The sequence below is a fragment of the Erythrolamprus reginae genome, chromosome 2, assembly GCF_031021105.1.
Source record: "Erythrolamprus reginae isolate rEryReg1 chromosome 2, rEryReg1.hap1, whole genome shotgun sequence".
Lineage (NCBI taxonomy): Eukaryota > Metazoa > Chordata > Lepidosauria > Squamata > Dipsadidae > Erythrolamprus > Erythrolamprus reginae.
In genome coordinates this window covers 301,073,988-301,097,393 of record NC_091951.1, presented here as the reverse complement: position 1 = coordinate 301,097,393, position 23,406 = coordinate 301,073,988, and the positions used below count along the sequence as shown (strand labels likewise).

Sequence of the window (23,406 nt, the reverse complement as noted above, 5' to 3'; positions counted from 1 at the left end):
GATTCAGCTGGATAGACATAGTAACAGATGAATTTACAATACCATTAGCAGAGTACGTCTTCCATGTAGCCATACCACAAGCAGCTTTTAGTTCAGAGTTCAGAGAGGACAGAGAACACAAAGTGGACTGAAGCCACGCCCAGTCTTAAGTTTAGTTTTAATTTTGATTTTCTGCATAGATTCAGAAATGGTTTGCTCCTATTGGATGACTTAGTTGCTATCCTATTCATTTACCTTATTACCATTTGCTCTCCCAGTTCATGCATATCTTAACATTTTTAACATCTAAATAAAGTTGTTAGACAAGGTCAACTTCTTTTTGGATCAAATATCAGCAATAAGTTGACATTGCCCATTTATAACTCTCAACCTCAGGCTGATCGGATGATGTTGTCAAAGCCTTGTCCCATTGTCTGGAGGCTGGGGGAAGGGGACACATGGAGAGAAACACATTCAAGTTCAGTACTGACAAGTTTGAGTAGTTGTGGAGTGTTGAATCACATCAGGATTCAATTCAATTCAATTTATTAGATTTGTATGCCACCCCCTCCGTAGACTCGCGGCGGCTCACAACAATAATAACACAATATATAACAAATCTAATGATTAAAAGTCATTAAAAACCCCTTATTAAAAAGAAAACATACACACAAACATACCATGCATTGCTGTGTTATTTGCTTGAGGACCAGGTGGCAACTATAATTAAAAGGATTTTCACCCAATCCAACTTTTGGATTGGAGTAGGTCTTTCAGACCGTCACTCATGATTTGGCAAACTCATGTATTGAGTATTGCAATATACAGTGGTCCCTCGATCATCGCGAGGGTTCCGTTCCAGGACCCCTCGCGATGATCGATTTGTCGCGAAGTAGCGGTGCGGAAGTAAAAACACCATCTGCGCATGCGCAGATGGTATTTTTATTTCCACCGCAGCAGCGAGGAGCCGAAGATTGGGTTTCCCCGCCGCCTCGCTGCTGCTGCTTGTCCGCGCGCGTGCCGCCCGCCCCCCCCCCCGCGCTGTTGCTGGGGCCGCTTCTCAGCTGAGAAGCGGCCCTGGGGTTTCCCCGCGCGCGCGCGCGCGCCGCCCACCCCCCCCGCGCTGTTGCTGGGGCCGCTTCTCAGCTGAGAAGCGGCCCTGGGGTTTCCCCGCGCGCGCGCGCGCCGCCCGCCCCCCCCGCGCTGTTGCTGGGGCCGCTTCTCAGTTGAGAAGCGGCCCTGGGGTTTCCCCGTGCGCGCGCGCGCCGCCCACCCCCCCCGCGCTGTTGCTGGGGCCGCTTCTCAGCTGAGAAGCGGCCCTGGGGTTTCCCCGCGCGCGCGCGCGCGCCGCCCGCCCCCCCCGCGCTGTTGCTGGGGCCGCTTCTCAGCTGAGAAGCGGCCCTGGGGTTTCCCCGCGCGTGCGCGCGCCGCCCACCCCCCCCGCGCTGTTGCTGGGGCCGCTTCTCAGCTGAGAAGCGGCCCTGGGGTTTCCCCGCGCGCGCGCCGCCCGCCCCCCGCGCTGTTGCTGGGGCCGCTTCTCAGCTGAGAAGCGGCCCTTGGGTTTCCCCGCGCGTGTGCCGCCCACCCGCCCACGCCGTTGCTCGCGCCTTACCGGGGCAAGAGGGGGAAGACCCAGGGAAGCCTCTGCCCGGCGGGGAAACTCCACCATCTACGCATGCGTGGAAGGGCACGCATGCGCAGATGGTGGAGTTTACTTCCGGGTTGAAAACTCGCGATATAGCGTTTAGCGAAGATCGAGATCGCGAAACTCGAGGGACCACTGTACAAGGAATTTTGCTTGAAAACAATTTGGTAGCCGCAACTGTTCCAGAATACAGTGTCACATACTATGGAATGTAGCACCTCTGCTTCATGGCCTACAGACTGGTTTTGGATGCAATCAAGCTGGTAGTTATAAAGTCCTTCTTGGCATGTGTTCTGCCTGACTGGCTCAGCAATGTGTAATAGTCCAATGAAAAGAAATCAAACACACACGTGCTTTGCTAAGCAGCAAACTTGTATTAGATAAACAAAAATAGCTTACTCAAAAAACAGTTCTTAATGTCCGAAAAACAATGCAAGGCTTACTTCAGCTGCATACAAAAAAAAAACCACAGGGAAAAACAAACAAAGACAACCTGGAATGAACAAAGACGTTTCAGGAGTCCTTTTGAATCTTTGGAAGCGAACAGCAAGTCCCAGAGTTTTCACCTCCCACTTGTCTGGCAAAGCTGGGTTGAAAACTCCAACGGCACAGAAACTTCGAAGCAGGAACCACAAAACAACACAGATAAACAGCCACAGTTTGCCTTGGCCCCTGTTACCTTTTTATCCCTTTAGCCCTCATTAAGGGAACCACACCCAGCCCATGTGCTCCTATAATGACTTATAATACTTCTTAGAGCGATCCCTTCGTTGCATAGCTCTTCGGTTAGGTAAATCAATATATTGCTCTGCAGACGAACTGAGCGAGGACAAACTGTCTGAGGGACTGCAGGCCAAATCCCCTGGGCTGTCTGCTGAATCCTCCTGGCTCTCTGCCACATCTTCCTGGCTGTCTACTACATCTTCCTGGCTGTCTGCCACATCTTCCTGGCTGTCAGCCAGGCTCTCACATTCACTTTGTGCCGTGTCTCTCCCATCTGTGGGAGCAACGGCTGGCCCAGGCCCAAACACAACAGCATGGGGCCTGATTATCTGAAGGACTCATAGTTGCTACCTATCTTCATTGATCAGAAAATCACATACTCCATGTTATATCCATTAACCAATGTCATCTGGGAACCTATTCTACTTATATCAATGGACAGACAAGATTATATGGAAAGAATTATGTAGGCCCTTTACCAAACCACTTGCTCTTTGAAATGCTAATACAACAATTTCAGTTACAATTAGCAATATATCAAAAGCTATGCTTTTATCTATAAACTGCCCAGGAAATGTTATGAGTCAGATGGGCAGTATCTAAATTAGATAGTTAGGTAGGTTAGTAGGTAGGGAGATAGGGGATGGATGGATGAATGAATAACAGATGCAATAGCACTGGATTAACTGATTTTAAATTGCTTTCAAAACATAAGGTAAATCGTTCAAGATTTTAAATTATAGTTTAGATCTTCAAATTTGTCATAATTATTGTTATGGTTACTGTTGGTTCTACAATTAGCTATTCTACATTTTATCCTTTCAGATCCTTTTGCACTGTTTCCTTGATATTATAATAAAATTCTTAAATTTCTAGAATAGATACAGTATATGATTTCCTTGATTAAACACAAACAAAATAATTCATTTTTTACGTATTTCTCAAGTATTAAAATGATATATATGGGAAAGTAGCTACTGGCACTACTCAAAATGTCACCCTTTCACTTAAAGTAAGAATGTAATTTCAGAATTAAAAAAGCAAACATATTTGCTGTAATGTCAGCCCAAGGGAAAAGCGAAGTCATTTCTTATGAAAAGATATGATGTTCACTCAAATTAAGTTTTTTATTGTAATGATTAATTTCTCCAGGGGTCAAAAATAGAGTTCAGTTGGATACATAATTAATTGATTATGTGTCATCAAGTCAGTAGAATCTCAGAGTAACTATATAGATAAACTTTCTCCAGGATGAGCTGCCTCTAATCCGATTCTTAAAGTTTTCAAACAATACACCCATCTTACTGCTAATCCAACTATTATTCTCCTGCTTTCCATCTTTCACAAACTTTATTGATTGATTGATTGATTGATTGATTGATTGGATTTGTATGCCGCCCCTCTCCAAGGACTCGGGGCAGCTCACAACACATCAAAAATAATATATCATGTACATATCTAAAAATCCAATTAATATAACTAAAAAACTTTAAAAAACACTAATAAGATTTAAAATCATTCATTCCATTCACACAACAAAACATACTACATATGTCGGCCAGGGAACTAAGATCCAATGGCCCTAAGTCTGGTGGCATAAATAAGTCTTAAAGCTTTTATGGAAGGCAAGGAGGGTGGGGGCAGTGCAAATCTCCGGGGGGAACTGATTCCAGAGGACCGGACCCCCCAAATGATATTTTCTAGTTGATGGGACCTGGAGAAGGCCGACTCTGTGGGACCTAACCAGTTGCTGGGACTCATGCGGCATAAGGCGGTCCTGGAGATAATCTGGCCCAATGCCACTTGGGCTTTATAGGTCATAACCAACACTTTGAATTGTGTCCGGAAACTAATCGGCAGCCATTATTGCTTTTTAAAGGGAACAGGTCTCTGCATAAGATGTCCATAGTTCAGTGACCCTTTAGTTTAAACTCTTGGCTATCCATGGTATTTTCAGGTGGTTTCTCCAACATCAAACTTCAGTCGATCTATATATTTTCTATCCTAAGCAAATACATATCAATTGATGTAAATATATTTTCAGAGTTTTCATTGCATTCCTATCTAGCACTGTCATTTTGGACAGTTGCACATGATAGTCTTCAAAAACAGAAGCTATCAGTATGAATTTTAATTATGGTTGCTTTACCTGTTCTCACTGCTTTAGTTTTCTGTATCTTAAATATTAATGCCATTTTTCATAGCATATCTTTTATTAGCAGACTACCTAGATTCGTACCTTCAGCTATCAGAGCAATGACATCAGCATCGTTCTGGTTTTTGATCAGCTGGGTCAGCTAAATTATGACACAATTTATGACAGATACACGAGCCTCTTTCTTTTTTGTTTTCTCTTATTGAATCCATTTCTGATAACAATATTATAGTAGTTTAATCTTTAAATGGATATAAACAAGAAAAAACATATAACTCTGATTAAGAAGTATGACTGACTGATCTGGGCCAATATGCTATAATAGTTAGAGGATCTGATTGGAAATATTCCAATTCTTACCATTTCTTGGGACAGTCTTATATCAGCTTCTGTCTTTTATCTTAACCTACTTCAGAAGCTGTTTCAAAGCACAGTGCTATATAGACTGTATTAAATTTTATGATGGAATGGAAGACTAAAAATATAAATATTCCACATTCAGGACATGTTGTTACTGGTGATGAAAATGATGACAACAGCAAGAGCTTCAATAATACCTTAAAAACATGTTTAAATGATTCTAGGTTGTAAAACATGATTCAGAAGTATTTGTTTTAAATGAAGTAGCCTAAATTATAGATATGGCTTTTCTGGTGAGATGTGTAATGAGAGGTCTGATGAAGTTGGGGGACGCGACTTAAAAGAGACTCTATGTTTGTGTTTGTATCTGTATGTTTCCTAGGAATTGTGATGGAGAAACATGTACGGACACAAGTGATATCTTATATGCTTGGGCAAGAAATGCACCACCAACAAGATTGCCAAAAGGTATGAGATTTCTTTTGTGATAAAGCATTCTACACAAGATGTAATATTAGGAAAAGCAATTTATTTTGTTTTAGTGCATTAATTTCTATATTACTTTAATAGTAGTGAATATTTTTACTCAGATAATTAGGCTTTCAGCGAATGAAATACAGTAATACCTGATGATACGAACTTAATTGGTGCAAGGAGGAGGTTCGTAAGACGAAAGGTTCGTAAGACGAAACATTGTTTCCCATAGGAAACAATGTAAAGTCAATTAATCCGTGCAACCAAAACCCCCCCCGCAAAAAAACAGCTTTCGGCAACTGCTGGGAAGCTGCGCGGCTGTTTTAAAAGGTGACAGCTGGCCTGGAGGGCTTCCCAGCATCCCCCCGAACCCGGGTTCGGGGTTCGGGGGGTGCTGGCAAGCCCCCCAGGCCGGCTGCGACCTTTTAAAACAGCCGCGCCGCTTCCCAGCTGTCTCCTGAAGCCGAACACGGAAGTTCGGCTTTGGCGTTCGGCTTCGGGAGACAGCTGGGAAGCGGCGCGGCTGTTTTAAAAGGTGACAGCCGGGCTGGGGGGCTTCCCAGCAACCTCCCGAACCGAACCCGGGGTTCAGAAAAATTTTGCCTCTTCTTACGAACTTTGTTTGAGTTACGAACCGGTGTTCGGGTGGCTTCTGGGAAGCCCCGCCGCCCGGCTGTCACCTTTTAAAACAGCCGCGCGGCTTCCCAGCAGTCTCCGAACGCCGGTTCGTAACTCGAAAAAAGTTCGTAAGAAGAGGCAAAATTTTTCTGAACCCCGGGTTCGTATCACGAGTTGTTCGTAAGACGAGGGGTTCGTATCTTGAGGTACCACTGTAGTTCACTTAACAATTTACTATAAAAGGGGTGTTTTTCTCCTCCCCATCTTTTTTACTTTTAATATACAGCTTAACTCATTGTATAATGCCTCTTCCTGCTGATTTTTTAAAAAAAATAATCGCAGATGCCAATAACTTTTATGGCTAATAAATTATGAAATATTAGTAAATCCGTTTGACTTGCAGCAAGATAGGTCAAAAAGATGTTCAAAATTAGAGTGATTTTCAAAATCTTATAACAATTTCCATATTATCACATTATAAAACAAATAAAAATAAAATAAATAAATAAATCAGATATGAAGTAGGATATCTCATTATTTCTGTTTGATTTTATTCTTCTTAAAGTAGAGACAAATTCAGAACTGTCATGCAGATCTACTTTGCAATATTTATTTTCCTTGAAGCACGTACTTTAGGGATAGCTTCTTCAGAGAATATAAATGCAAAACGTTGCATTGAATCTTAAATCTTTAAAATAACATGCACTTTAATTTAGGTTCCCCCATCCCCTAAGAATATGTTTGAATATGATGTGTTTCACATTTTTTCCCCTCTCAAGGTGTTGGGTTTAAAGTTGGAGGAGAAACAGGGAGCAAATATTTTGTCCTCCAAGTCCATTATGGGGATGTTGGTGCATTCAAAGGTATGTAAAATCTTAAATCTTTACTTTTCCAGTTATGAGTAATAAATAAATGTGCCTACTATGGGATGGCAGAGCTTCTTTATTAAATTTAGAATAAATTTGTCAATAGCCTCATACACTGGATTTCCAAAATTATTTTTGATGGAACAAAATTATTTTGGTGGAACACATTGGAATTTTCTACCTGGCGATAATTCCACTCTCTGTCCTCAGATGAAGACTCAATTTTGAATACTAGTTAACATGGCCTCTTATGAGATCCATAAACACATAATCCTTGAGGACATTTATTGAAGTTCTTGAGATTCTTCCTGTTAGCCTCTTCCACATAAAGATTTGGCCAGTCAGGAGATATAATAGCAAGAATATCTCCTTAGAACTAGGGCAGGACAGAATGGATCAATTTCCTGTTAGGCTCACTAAATTTAAATAACCTTTTTTAAAATGAAAGAATTAAATTAAGTACCCATTATAGTACTTTTGTTTTTTCAATCTTTTATTCTAACTAGTTTTCTGAAATCATGATGATAGACTAATTAAATTGAATAAAATCAAATGTTAAATTTAAAAAAGGTTATGCTTATTCACTAGATTTCTATTAGTTTCTAATAAAAACAGCATTTCATTTTTTGCAAATATTATGTACCATTTTGGTACTTTGTTCATGTAAATCTCACAGTAGTGACAGCATTCCATTGCAGCACATCCCAGTAATGATTGTATCTTGTGTCTGTGGGTTTACTTTTTAGCAAGTGAAAATGGATTCTGATTTATGAATGTCAAGGACCTCTATTTGATAAGAGCAGCAAATCAGTAATTCATTGTAACTATTGTTAGCTCAGTTGAAATTAATTTAAACTGCACTTTGATAATATTTTGTAGATTACTTACGTATCTTCCCTTCAAGACTAAATTGAAGGCATTGGGGAGTTTATATAAGTCTTTATTGTTCTTCGCATCATGTTCTCTGATCCATGTAATTATACCTAGTTAACATATATGTGATTTTCTTTTTCCAAAATAATCTGATTACTTTTTTCTGTTTATTTTAATGTTTATATTTTATTCTGTTTTTAAAATTTGTTTATAGTAAAAATCCATTCCTATGAAGAGCTTTTAAGGGATTGGAGAAATTAGACATAGTTTTTAAAATAGAGTTAATTTCCACTCTCAGTAAATTGGTGCTGATCTTGATTATTCCTGAAAAAATGAAGCAATGTTGAAACTGTAATTATTTGAATGGGAAATGGTTAGGAATTTCTTCTAGGCTAGACTAGAAAATTTAACCCTTTCCATATTATTGCCAAGAAAATTACAGTCATCATCGGGTATCACGTCAGTATTTCTAGCTGTTTCATTTAACAAAGTTTGTGATGCACAAGACACTATTCAGGGACTGGTCTTCATAAGATTCATTAGGTCTTCATCCTAAACTACATTGGCAAAACTTCAAAAGAAGAAAAAAATCCATTGTATTCCTTATCATAAGTATTAACTTAATTAAAAAGATAGTTTTGTTTTAAATGGCCATTTCCTATTTAGATATATAGACTCTTTTCTAATCTTTGAAATGTGCATTTATAAATATATCTTAGATGTGCATCTGCAAGCATTTCTCCACATGCCTTCATAAATTATGTAGCAAGAAATGACATTTAAGATAAACTTTTAAATAAATGTTTTTATCGTTTTCTTATTTGTGACTATGTTTGCCCTATATTTTTTGTCTAGTTTGGAATAGTCAATAACAAATGATTTTATTAACATTGGGTACATTTATCACCTCTTCCATGTGTAATATTTCACAAATAAGTCAGGAGTGGAAAATTTGTTTCTATTTCTTCGGGGCTTTAAAAAAAACATAGCCATGGTACCATAAGTAGATTTTAGGATTTTTTTTTCATTTCATAAACCTTTAATGTATCGTTTGAGTGGCAGTTACCATTTATTTTTTTTATTGATCAAAGAATCAGGAGCTGATGCTCCTATCACAATGGATTTTGCTATAGAGACTCTGCAGTTCAGAAGTGCTATTAAATCCACAGTAGTAAGCATAGATTCTTGTTTGATCTCTGTTGGAAACGCTGCCTAGAGAATCAGCTTGAAAGAAATCTGCTTCCGAGAGTAGGTTGAATACATTTTCCTCTCATTGCCATAGGGCAAGTAGAAGCTAATAATTCATTTGTTCTAAAGGAATATATACTTGCTGTCTAACTGAAATGCAAAAATCAAAGGAGTTATCCTAGACGGAGAGGCAAATGGGGACGAACATACGCTCTATAAGGATCATTGTGTTCAGGCAACCCGTGTAGCATATGTAGTATTTGCCAAGAAAGGAAATTTTATGATCTTGTTTTTTCCAAGACAAAATTGGTTAGACATTGATCTTTTTTGAAATAGAGATTTAAGAACTAAAACTGGCCGCCCTAAGTCCCAGGAGAAGGGCACCATAGAAATAGAATCAATCAATCAATCAATCAATTAATTAAATAAATGAATAATTAAATAATTAATTTTTTAAAAGTATTCTTGAATTCTGTTAGAAAGTTTGTACATCATATGTATTTAATGTAGGAGTATGTTATTTGCAAGAAAAACCCCAACCACCTATCTGTTACGTAAAGCTGAAGGTTTTATTTTGCTTTAGTACAGCAGGCATTTTTTCTGAAGTATGTAGCTTTATGGATTTAAAGAGAGCAATTATTTCCCCAGGGTTTCACTTGCGATGATAGTTTATTCTCTTATTGTTTTTATTTACTACAGATGAAAATGTGATAATGGTTGCTTCTGAATGCTACAATCTCATATAATTTAGGGTGAAGTAAATTTCAGATTATAGCAATTACATATCATTTCACCTCCTTAGAAATCTCTTCCAATGCTGTTTTAAAAATTGTCTATTTTTGCATTAGTTTTGAATTTCTTTAATGAGTCAAGGATTGAAATATATGAACATTTGGTATAAGACCATTGAATGTGGAGAAAATGCATGTAGAACATTCTCTATTCCAATGTGGTTTCTGTTTTTCTTATACCATCTGCCCTTTCTGGATCAAATGCCTGACTGGATCTAGAAAAACTATCCAGTTCTTTGCTTGGCTAAAGATAATGAGTTGCTCTTGGCAAATTATAATCAGTCCGTGGAACATCTTTGGCTTAGTAAAATGAAAGCAAACTACTTCACAGGATTGTTTTAGGATGAAATAGGAAAGGTTATAATGTGATCTGTGTTCTCTAAAAGAAATTCTAATTTTCTATATCTCTCTAATGAACTTCCTGTCTCATTTGTTTTTCTAAGCTTTTCTTTAACTAGCAACTGTTTATTTTCCAGCTATTTGAAGTATTTTGTATAAAAACTATTGTCTCCTAAAGCAATCCATATGGTTAAAAGATGAGGAGAGCTACCAGATGTTTATAGTTTAGAATGGCAAAAAGCCCAAAGGAGGGGACTAAATAAATGGTTTCTTTCTTTGATCTTCATACTTCGTATTTCCAATAAGCTATTATCTTGTCATATACTTTATTATTGTACTCAGTACTACTAATAAAATTTGTATGCTTAAGCTTCATTTTAATATTTTTGCAGATAAACACAAAGACTGTTCAGGAGTGACTTTACATCTGACTAATCAAAAGTAAGTATCTTTCATGTAGTTTCTTAAATACTTTCTCCAATGCTTTTTGCAAAGATTAATATGAGCTTTAACAGAATAGAATTCTAGTGATAGTCCAAGACAGATTATTTAATGAATACATTTTTTCAAAGCAACTTGATAATATATTTCTAAAATTGTAGAAAGGCTATTTTGAGCAAAGTATATTTGTTGTCTTTTCTATCTTGAAAAATAAATGTTTGACTTTTTAATATGTAGCCAAAGTAAATATTCCTTGGAAAGGATTACCAATGTCTTTTTTATCTTTAGTTTTCAGTGCAAAAGGTTTATTTAGCCCAAATTTAGTTTCATTACTTTTTGCTGCTTGATTATGAATTGTTCTTTAACTGCAGTTTCGTTAATAATAAAACACGGCTTGCTTGTTTCATTTTCCCATTCAGTTACATCATCGTCTCTCCTGCCCTCATGCAAAGAGGATATTTGACTTTATATGCATTTGTCATATGTCCTTTAATTCTCTTTCCACCTGCAATTTATTAATTCACCAACTAAAGGATTCATTCATCTGAGATGTGGGGTTAAGGGATGGTTAAGAGGAGTCTATGTAAACATTTATTTCTTTAATATATCCACTTCCAAGCAGTGTTGTAATTGTACAAGAATAAAACAGAAAGGAACCTAGCCAATCAGCAACAGATAATGGTTAACCCAGAGGGAACACCCCACATTCTTCTAAAACACTCACATTCTTATCTTAGGCCAAAGTCTGGAAAGATACTAAAGTAGAGCAGGGTGGAGGGTCTTGACCTTTAGGAGTATGCTATATGCATTGTGAAAGGAGGTTAGTGTTGGGGGGATGTATCTTCTGATACTTTACTGTGAAGAAGAGCCATTCAAAAATGACATATGTTGTTGACAGAGAAATGGAAAAAAAATATTGATCCGACCAATTAGCTATCAGGAAGGATATTTATTGGCCAGTAAAGAACTTTGAAAGACTATTTTAAGCTTTAATTTCCCCCTGCGCGGTGAATGCAAAAACATCTTTTAAAACCAGCTTCTCTATAACCAATTTGGGGAAAGTAGGTGTGTACTTGTAGAGCAGTGAGTTGTAATTGCTTACCATCAGTTATAAGCCACAAATTAAGAATTGTATGCCATATATGTGGAAGTCATAACACTTGTGATTGTCTCACCACAAGAATTGTAAAAGCCTCATAACTCCCTACTATAAGTGCATTGTTTTTGTTTAATGGTTTTTCTGACTTTGTATAGCTGTCCATAAACTCTTTGTTGTGTCAGTATATAAAGATATGTCTACTGGTTTGAATTTTTAAACGTGCTGTTTAAAAAACAAACATCAAGCCGTACAGATTGGGTAGATTCAGTTAAAGTTACCTTGTTATTAGTAAAGTAAAATATACGGTAGTAAATAATAAATCAGAGCAATATATGTAAATATGATACAGGTTTCTTCTTTTTCTTTCAAAGACAGCCTCTGATTGCTGGCATGTATCTTATGATGTCTGTGGATACTGTCATACCACCCGGAGAAAAAGGTGAATATATTAGTTTTCCTATGCACCCAGCCCTCGCTCAGCCTTTGCACTCTTTTCGGTTCAAACAGTATACCGGTGTGGATATATACATACATGTTAATCAAGCACAATAGCCATTAATGTCAATGCATGAATGAAAGATATTTGTAGATAAATGCAAATAAATTTTCTGCCTACAGCCCTGTTCTGCCATATATTTCATTTAACTTTGCAACCATAGTTCTAGTTGTCTTCAATATGTAAGCATACTTTTTAATGTTCTTCCTATCTGTTTTCTAACAGCGGTTAATGCTGATATTGCTTGCCCTTATAAAACGTATCCAATGCATCCATTTGCTTATAGAGTGCACACCCATCACTTAGGTAAGTCTTTACATTAATTGATAATTTCCTCTCCTTAGTAGTTTAGGCTTAATTCTTATACCCACTTTTTGATATCCTGATTGAGATAGTAAAGACTATTGAATACTATGAAAAGGAATTGAGTTATTAATTGTAATGTAAATTATTCTATAACATTTATGTCGTGGTTCCTAGTAATGCTCCCAACCAATTCAACAGTCTTGGTTTCCTCAAAAATCCTGTTTATTGGGTACCTCATTTCGGCATGGTGAAATATGAAACCAACACGGATTAATGTTGGTGTTTTGGGTATAATTGAAGAATAGATACTGTCCACCCCTCTTGTGTCATGGGTCACATTAGCCAATCCAGCAGGTACTGAGCTTCTCACCACTCCCTCCTGCCATTTCTAGGCCTTGGTTCTTAGAATCTTAACTTATGTCTAGTACATTTGGAGGAAAACATCCTACATTCCATAAGTTTCACTCCCATAAGTATGGCAACTAAAAAATAAAGCAAGAAAAATATGGTTTCAGTTAGAGTCGTTTCGAGAGTTGGCAATGTACACTATATACACAAGCACACAGACACACACACATGCATATTAATTTTATTTAAACTGAAGAGTGTTAGGTCAGGAATCCATCTTCGTTGGACTGGTCCAGATTTTTTCTATGAATGCAGTTCTGCCAATTTAAGTTTTAGACAGATGGTACAAATGCCAATTTAACTCTTTTAGATTTTTTACAGTGATTAGGTGATTAAAACTATTGATACTGCAGATTTTTTGAACACAGGCTGACTCAGAAATAATTAGAACATAAAAGTATAAACAACTACTATATAACTGATGTATAATAATACACAATTTGTCCAATTAATTCTGATAGCTCCTTATAAATTAATCTATTAATCTGATACCAACTCCCCCCAGAGATTCGCACTGCCCCCACTCTCCTGGCCTTTCGAAAGGTTTTAAAAACACATATTTTCTGACAGGTTGGCGCTGAAATCCTGCTCCAGCCAATAGTATTACTGTGATACAAGGAAGTCAGTTGAATGATTTTAATGTTTTGGATTTTTAAGATTAGGTTTTAAATGTTTGGATTTTCATAGCTTTAGATTTTATAACTTTCTATTTTGTATTGTTTCTATTTTGTAAGCTGCCCTGAGTCTGCTGGAGAAGGGTGACTTAGAAATCCAAATAAATAAATAAATATTAAATGTTATAAAATTTTATACTCTGAAATATTAATATAAATATGTGGGAATGACCTGCAGATTTCTAAGGGGGAAATCATATAAAGCAAATACCAATGATCCAAACCTTAATCACTGTCAATTAATTTAAATTGCTGAACTTGTTATTTCTGCATATTTATTTTGCTAAATATATTTATTTTGCTGCAGGAAAAGTAGTAAGTGGGTATCGAGTTAGAGATGGTCAATGGACGCAGATTGGTCACCAAAGTCCTCAACTGCCACAGGTATGTTTACTTGCATTTTAAAGCTATCTTGAGTTAATGTGCTTAAGTGTTAAAGATAATTACTCTATTTTCTTAAAATTTAATGGACAGGTGAATAGCTGGAATGTAGAAGTAATCATCATGATATAATGATTAAAATGTTGGAAAAGGAATGTGGAAAATAAGGTTCTACACAATGTTTTTGAAAGGTCACTAGAAGACTTTGAAACGACCCTCCTTTCTCAGTCCTACCCATCTCACAGAAATATTATGGTGGAAAAATGTGTCTTGTTAGCATAATAGATAATTTTTGGGATTCAAAGAAGACATGATGTAGCATAGTTCATTGGTCAACACAGAGGTTGCTCTGCAGTCCCAGCCTGGATGAAGTTTTTGGTGGACCCTGGCTTTGAAGTTACTCCAAACTTTCATAGTCTAGGAATTGCCAGCAGCTTGTGTCAGCAACCTAATAATCTAATTCCTGTCACAGTAGTGTATGATTTTCCTCACAGAATCTTTGTAGAACTTGTATGGATGACCTCAAAGTCTTTTCAATGTCCCATCCACCATAGAGCAACTGATGAGGCATACTGTAGTGGTCCATTCCAATTATGTGTGCCACCACCGCTTCGAGTCTCTGATAATCAGAGACTCAAAGCTGGTGAACTCTGTGCAACTGAATACCTCTAGGTTGGAGACATTTTCTTGCCAAGAGTGGAATGTAGGATACACATGTGAAATTTGTCATTTGTCATCAGTACAGTATCCAGGACTCACATCCACATAGGAAAAAGATTAACCACAGCTCTGAGGACTTTCAGTTTTGTGGAGATGCAGACATTGACTTGTTGATCCCAGAGTCAATTTTTTTGTCCAAGGACTTTGCTTAAAGACAAAATTAAGTATAAGCACATTATCCAATAAAACTATTTTTACTATTACTAATGTCACCAAATTAGTAGTTGTAGATTAAATCTAAAAGAAAATTAAAATGACACATTAGATAAAGTAGCTTGAGTTAGTTGCAGCCTTATATAAAATGTGGATAAAAATAATGTCACAGGCAGCTATTAATATCCATTAATAATTTCTCAAATGTTTTAGCAGACCTTTTATCTTACATCAGGCTCCAAGGTAAGGGAAAATTATGAGCATGACTAAAGAAAATTAGAGACCAAACACTAGAGATATTTTCCCTTTTTGTACTACAAACATCTGTATCTTTTATTTTGCTTCTCTAACTTCCATATTTGCAAGAGGGTATATGAGTAAGCTATCTGGAAAATAAATATACACTGTGAGACACTTTGGATTATTTCAGTTTTTTCCCATTATCCGTGTAGCCAAATTTTGAGGTAGCAAGACTATTATTTTGATACTTTACTCAGAAATAAACGCCATTATGTTCAATGACACAAATTTTCAAGGATAGGATATAAAATGCTATGAAAGACTCTGATGTTGATGAAAATAGGGTATTTGTTTAATACACATCAAACACACACAGAGATATTTAATAGGCATATAAAAAAATATGGAGGGATACAGTGATTATCTAATATGCAGTTGGATGTCTTTAATATTGTAGTTGATACTAAATGATATGTATTACTGTATAGTTAAGTACAAATCATGTAGTATTTCATTTTGGTATTAAATTTGTTTCATCTGATTCTTTTATTATGTCTAATTCGGCAAATAGAAAGGAATGAGGATGGTACTCAGGCACAATCCAACAGGTCATAATAGAATAACGAAGAATCCCTTCCATTTACTCTCACAGAATTACATAAAACTTTATCAGTAAGAGTCTAATCCTTACAATTTATATAATTGAATGCCACATAACTAATACATACTGTATAGAGAATTCCCTAAGTCCGTGATGGCGAACCTGCAGCACATAAGGCGTTGCTCTATGTCAGTTCCGGCATGCATGCACCCACTAGCCACCTGATTTTCAGCCTTGGAGAAGGCCATTTTGTCCTCTGGAGGCTTCAGGGTAGCTTTTCGCATTCTGATGTTTCAGAAAGCTTCCCTAAAGACCCAGAGTGCAAAAAACCCCGCTCAACGGGCAAACTGGAAGTTCAGAAACGGACTTCCAATTTCCCCATTGTACTGTTTTTTGCACTCCGGAGGCTTCAGGGAAGCTTCCTGAAGCTCTGGAATGCAAAAACCACTCCAATAGGCAAACTGGAAGTTCAGAAAATGGACTTCCAGTTTGTCATTGTGTTCTTTTTTTGCATTCTGGGGCTTCAGGAAGTTTCCCTGAAAGCTCTGGAGTGCAAAAAACAGCACAATGGGCTGTCCATTTTTCCGAACTTCCAGTTTGCTCGTTTGGCCATTTTTTTTGCGCAGGGGCAGCGTGGTGTGTGTGTGTGCATGTGTGGAGGAAGGGAATGGGTGAGGGCACATGCACATGTGCTAGAACACACACACACACACACACCCTTTTGGCATGTGAACCAAAAAAGGTTTGCCATCACTGCCCTAACCTTTTTGTCAAGTATTTTTAAAGGTAAACAACCTGAGGGATAATTTATTTTCTCTTCTGTTTTTATAAAAAATAGTATCTATTCTGTTTTGTCTCTCATAGGAAAAATTTGTGTGTTTTAAAGTGTTTGCCTGCTGTACAAAATTCAGCCAAAACCTATGCTACTGAAGTACCCAACATGATTCATTTTATAGAATGATATAAAATGAAAGTGGCAAAAAAGCAGAATTTCCATCTTTGGGCATGAAATAATAATTTGATTAATAAAGAGAATTAAGCTTATTCCATGATATAAAATAATATAGTATAGTCATCCATAAAAAAGAAAACGTGTTTTAAATTATATACCAAAGAAGCCCAAAATATGAAATCCAAAACACCCCACTGATACATTTTATACCTTACTATGGTTATTAAAAGTAATAGAGGGAGGACAATTTTCTAACAGCTTGAAATTATTATTCCTGTTGTTTCATTTCTCAGGCATTTTATCCTGTGGAAAGTCCTGTAGAAGTAAAGTATGGTGATATTCTGGCAGCAAGATGCGTCTTTACTGGTGAAGGCAGAACTTCAGAAACTTATATAGGGTATGTGTGTTCATATTTGTATTAAATTAATGTTTATATGAAAGTTGAGAATCAAAATGATTGCTCCACTTGGGAGAAAAATGGGTAGAAAGTCTCAACTGTTAATATTTCCTGGTTTGCCAGCAAAAACAGACCATGGTATTGATACCACAGGTGAAGACTCCCCAAATATATATATATATTTGTTTTCGTAGATTTTCATGGATACAGGTATGATGGTCTTGTTATATTCGGGTTTCTTCCTGCATAGGATTTAGACATTTCTGGTGACGTTTCAATGAGGTCCCACTGAGCTGCCTTCCTTCTATAAGGCAAGAACCCAGCCACCAGTATTTATAGAAGGAAGGCAGCTCAGGTCTCACTGTGTTCGTCCTAGAACAAGGACAGAAGCACCAGCCTGAAGATGACGAGTGGGACCTTGTTGAAACATCGCCAGAAATTTCTAAATCCTACACGGGAAGAAACCCATATATTTGTTTTCGTAAATTTTCACGGGTATATGTATGTAGATTGTTCTGAACGTCGCATAAACATGCAAAATATTACACAGGGCAAAACCCGAACTCAGAACAATCTACACACACACACACACACACACATATATATATATATATATATGTGTGTGTGTGTGTGTGTGTGCACATTGAATATATATATGCGCACATGTGCACATGAAAATATATATATATATATATATATATATATATATATATATATATATATATATATATATAGATTGTTCTGAGTTCGGGTTCACGTTTCGGTGAAATCACATTCACCATCATCAGGCTGGAGTTCCAATGTTTTTTTGCAAAAACACAAAGATTGGAACTCCAGCCTGATGATGGTGAATGTGATTTCACCGAAACGTCGCATAGACATGCAAAACATTACACAGGGCAAAACCCGAACTCAGAACAATCTACATACATATACCCGTGAAAATTTACGAAAACAAATATATATATATATATATATATATATATTCATGTGCACATTAATCAAATCATTGCTGTGGCTATTAGTATAACTGACAAAGCTGGAATCAACAGTTTTGGGGTTAGCGAGAAGTATTGTGAAAACGTGTTCTATTTGTATCAAAGCGATCAAGAGACTGGCCAAGTTTCAGTTGGCTGAGAAATGCAAGAAAAAAAGCCAAGTGTTTAAATCCTGGAGGGTAGACATAACAGGGTCAGAATTCCTTATTCTGCTGTGACAATTAACTGTTACAGGCTTTTTTCAATAAAGACTCTAGTCTAGCTGAGGTTTCTAAGAGTCGTCTGCCAAGATTAGCCAAGCAATGAATAATCGGTTCTATGTCTTCAGAGTCATCATTTGCTGCTGAGCCCTCTGAAGCCTGACAGATTTGATCTAGTACACACATATGTGTGAAGCCCTTTCAATGACATCTATTCTGCAACTTAGTAGAGTCAGCTAAGATCAATTTGTATATGTCATGTTACATACTGCAATGAAATTTGGATGTATAAACGATCATTTTTAAAAGCATCATAATCATTATGGGAAATTGATCCATTTGCAAGGAATAAAGAATTAATGTGTTCTAGTAGTGAACATGTGTAATGATTAAGAGACAATATCAAGACATCTAAAATGCAGTATCTGTACCTCGTTCATAGAGTTAATATAATATGGCACAAAAATTATTGCTTTCATCTTATAACTCACCAACTGTAAAATTTCTAGGGTAGGGTAGGATAGCGTAAGATAAGGTAGAGTAGAATAGAGTACAGTAGAGTGTTCTTGCTTGAGTTCCTTATTAAACCCACATAACAGCTTTTCTAATGCAAAAATATACAGTATGTATAGAACCAGGTCCTATAGTAGATCTAGGTTAACAATCGCAACTGGGATTGACAACTCCTTTGCTAAGCAACACAGTTAAGTGAAACATCACATGAACACAACCTTCAAACAATGTCTTTGTACTGTGGTCTTCAAGCAAATCAGTAGTTTGAATGTGCTTATTTTTGACTAGTGGTAGACTCTGGATGTGAATACTCATCCATTCTAGCCCTCCACGAACTCTTGTCAACCTCTGATACTTCACAGTAAATTTCTCAAAGCAATTAAAGATGCTGGTTATCACCTATAGACATTTTTAAGGGGTTCTCTTGGGATGTGTTTTAATGGCTGTTTTTACTTTGTTTTACTGATTTTGTTTAAACTTAATACTAGATTTTATTGGCAAAATAAAATGAAATGAAATGACAAATAGGGTAGGCACTCTCATCCTGTAAATGTTGTCTGGTGAATCATATCTTCTCCATAACGAATCCTGCCCTTTAGATTAGCTTCCTCCCTGAGATCCAAAGGGATCCTACCATCTTGGTCATCCACAAGACTATAAAGACCTGGTTCTTACCCCAAGCATTGAGTTAAGATGTGAATGGAGGCCATTGAATGTATGGAGAAGTGATGTTGTGGTGACACTATGTCAGGTATAACAAACTAAGTACAACATGATGCTTTACTCAGTTGTTTCTTTATTGTCTTTCACCTATAGAAGGAATCTTGCAGGACTAAAACACAATGTGCATAACTTTCCAATATACCCTGTGAACACTTAAGGACGGTCCACTCTACAGCTCTTCCTACATAGGCAAATCTGACTGATTTGTTCTTAGGTCCTCCTGAAAGACTTCTTCCCCCTAGTGACTCCCCCTAGATTCCACCACACACTGTGAGATACATTTTTGTTGATGGTATTATTGTTTGTTTTTACATTTTATTGCCAGGCTGTGAATTTCTCGGAGTTATTATATATATATGGATAGTCAAACAAATATAAGGGCAGCATACAAATCTTGTAAACTATCAAACTATTTTAAATAAATAGACATAAAAAGGAGTTTGCAGAACTACCTCTGCTCTCTCGGTATCTATCCATCCCAAGGATAGAGATGGATAGACATAAAGATGAAATGCCCCCAAGACTTTTCACTGACAATATGCCACCTTATGGGATGTTGGAGGCATGTTAGGAGCCCGTGCAATTTACATCCAAATATAGAGTTTGTCCTGAGCTTGCATGTCTTTAAAAGATTAGTCAAATCCTGGCTCTTTTTCCACATCTTTGGGCTTGATGAGTATGTTTTAGTTTAGTGGTGATTTTGTGGTATGAGTTGACTTTTAATGTATTATGTTGTTTTCTTTGGGATTTGTAGTTGTAGTTGACTTTGGTACACTGCCCAGAGTCCCTTTGTTTGAGTTGGGTTGATAAAAGCAAACAAACTGCTGTGGAAGATAGGCAAATAGAGTACAAGTGTGAAATAAAACGGAACACACTGACATATAGAGGAGGTGAAAGCTCCTCTATACCTAAGAAGCCGAAACAGTTACCTAAACAATAATTCAATCAGACTTAATATTTTGCAACTGTTCCGCATCCATCAATAATTCTCACAAAAATTTGGAAAACACCATATTTGGATGGCAGAACTTGTCATTTCCAGCTCTTCTTTTGCCCTCTGTACTGGACACACGGTTTCTGAAAAGTTACTTTAAAAAAACTACCCTTTGGTTGAAAAAGATTCCCCATCCATATTTGTAGAGCAAGTGTCTAATTGCTCATTATTGTTCAGCAAATACAAAAAAACACTTTTGTCTCCCACTGATATCTTGTTTCTCATTAATAACTAGTCATAACAAATAGCCTACTTCTTTATCTTCAAGGATAGCAAATGTGCTGTGTTAAAAATATTGACAATGTTTGGATATTGTTAATACATGTAGGAAAGTTAGTTTTATTCCTCAATTACACTTCAGGGTTTTATTTATGTTTTAAAGAGGTGGCAGTTTTCTGACAGCTATCTAAATCAACTGGAAGGAGAGGAAATGAATTTAAAAAGGAGGAGGCTAACACTAATTTTGCTGAGGCAAAACAGCTTTCTGGAACGGTTCCATATTTTAAAAAGGCTGGATACCAAATCTCTTTTGGGAAGGTCTCATTCGCTTCCTGACAGATGTCATTATTGTTGCTATGGTGAATAAATGAATGCTGCATGATGCCACAGGATAAGAGTAAGCATTGATGTCTTTGGAAGCTGCACGTAGTCTACCCCCACATCATTCTATTAGTATAGGCTGACTGATTTGATTGCAAAAACTAATTGATGGAGGGAGAGATAGACAAAGGTTTTCAATGGTCTTTGCTCTCTGCTCTATATTTTTCTGTGTTTCACACATCTTTTCTTTCCACTGAGCCCTCTTAACAAAATGAACACAAAATGAATGCATTATCAGTATAAACCTCTTGAAACAAATGTTAAACTTTCTGTATGCAGGAATACATATTTTATTTCTGAAGAAAGATGCTTAAATATTCTATTGATTCTTCTTTAAGAAGCAATATTCCTTATGAAACAAATTATATGATATTTTTCCGTTTGAGTTCAGGCCTGAACACAGAAAAAGAAATAATACAACTATTCTAATGGATAATATTTTCAGGATAAAGCAATCATTTCAATATTTCAAGTATGGTACTGGATCACCAATGGCAGGGGTGTGAAACTGGTGGCCCATGTGCCAGATGTGTCACACGTAGGCCACACCCATCCCACATGTAGGCCACACCCTTCCCAGCTCCATGAAGGGGAAAAAGTTGTGATACATCAGATGATGGCAACGTGACACAACAGGATTGAACATTGGAGACACCCTTTATAGTAGTTGCACTCTACCTTAGTTTGTATTCATTGATTATTTATTTATTTATTTATTTAATTGGATTTGTATGCCGCCCCTCTCCGAGGACTCGGGGCGGCTCACAGCATATATAAAAAAGAACAGTAATATAATCCAATTAGTACTACAATATTAAACCAAACATTCAGCAATCATACTTAAGGCATTCAGTGGTCAGGGGAAGATCTAAGAGTCCCAAGCCTGGCGGCAAAGATGAGTTTTTGACATGATTATATGACATCCTCAATGTTGGCTCCTAGAAACCACAAAGATTTTCTCTAGAATAATTTGACCCTAATCTGGTATTTAAGATCTTCCAACAATGTCACCATTAGTAACTGATTTCATCTGATTTCATGCTGCTGATCCTGTTTATTTTCTTTTCATCTTTCCTAATATTAGAAACTTCTCTAAGAAGCTACATCTTTGTATACTGTTGCAAGTGCCTCTTGTCCACCTCTGGTAATGTCAGATTCTGAGGAGGCTGAGCCAGGCCCCTCTGGATACCCTGATGCAGAGAGTGAGAGTGAGGGAGAAAATGACCTGGAGGATCCTGAGGAACCACCAGAGGGGGCTGATATCACAATGGGGGAGTGGTCTCAGTCAGAGGATGAAGAGACATTAGAGGGGATAATCCACTATTAGATGCTAGGTATCAGATAAGTTTCTGAGAAGACAACAGGACTTCTATAGTAAAAGGAAATAAGCTTGCAGCTTTACCTCTTGGGGGTGTGATGCCACTCCCAGCCAGTATGGAAGCAAAGGATTTTGGGAAATTCGGGGTGAGGTTTCAACACCATTTCATGGAAGATGTCGAGTCTGCGGAGAGGGGCGGCATACAAATCTAAATAATAAATAAATAAAGATATGTTAGAGTTGGGGTGCTTGAAAATGCCTTCCCCCAAAAAAACCCTGGTTCCTGCCTTGTTAAAAACTCTTTGGCAGGCACTGCTTAAATATTAGAACTTTGATGAGATGATTTATCTCCTCTATGCTGAATTTCCTTCCCCTGTCGCAATGGAATGTCATTAGGCCAAAGTTGGCACCTTATCTGCTTTTCACCTTCAGAGAAAAAAATACTCGCTGACATTTCATTCAGACTGCTTTTGCTTTATGCTACATTTTCATAATAAAAAAGTGTGATTGTAACATGAAATAGTAAGTTTGGAGTCGATGGTTTCATTCCAAGAGCCTGGAATACAACAGATTGAAATCCCACCCCGAATTTTCCGAAACTATTTTTTGAACTACAAGATACAGCAGTGTATAAAATGCACCAAATTTTCAAAGAGATAGGAAAGTAAAACTCACTCCCGGGAGACGGGGAGTGCTCCTGGGAGCCTCCCCAGTTGTCAGGAGAACTCTGCCAGCCTCCCAAACCTTCTGCGCATCTGGGTTTTTTTAAAAAATTGGCCATTTTTTTACAAAAACATGGACATTTTTGCCTTCTCCGGTCCCCAAAAGTACTCTGCAGGTCTCCCAAACCCTCTGCACAGCCTTTTTTTCCCCCAGAAATGGATCTGTTCTTTACCCATTTTTTGCAAAAAACAGGGTACACAGAAGGTTTGGGAAGCCTGCAGGATGCTACTGGGAGCTGAAGAAGGCAAAAAAAAATTGACTGTTTTCACCTGGGGTTTTTTTTTTTTTTTTTTTTTGCAAAAATGGGGTGCACAGAGAGTTTGGGAGGGTTGCAGAGTGTTCCTGTGGGCTGGGGGAAGGCCAAAAATGTACCACGTTTTGCAAAAAAAAAAGCCAATTTTTTGCTTTTTTTTAAACACAAAAATTGTGTTTGTTTGTTTGTTTGTTTGTTTATTTAT

General features: G+C 37.3%; 1 protein-coding gene across 4 annotated transcripts in view; it reads left to right on the top strand.

Annotated features, from left to right (window-relative positions):
- Positions 1-23,406, top strand: part of PAM (peptidylglycine alpha-amidating monooxygenase) — a 167,171-nt gene that overhangs the window by 88,891 nt on the left and 54,874 nt on the right. For all 4 annotated transcript variants that reach the window (XM_070742973.1, XM_070742975.1, XM_070742976.1 and 1 more), the window contains exons 6-12: positions 5,245-5,330; positions 6,734-6,817; positions 10,404-10,452; positions 11,923-11,990; positions 12,273-12,353; positions 13,743-13,819; positions 16,776-16,879. In XM_070742973.1, the coding sequence (XP_070599074.1) occupies positions 5,245-5,330; positions 6,734-6,817; positions 10,404-10,452; positions 11,923-11,990; positions 12,273-12,353; positions 13,743-13,819; positions 16,776-16,879 (549 nt within the window). The remainder of the gene's footprint in view (positions 1-5,244; positions 5,331-6,733; positions 6,818-10,403; positions 10,453-11,922; positions 11,991-12,272; positions 12,354-13,742; positions 13,820-16,775; positions 16,880-23,406) is intronic.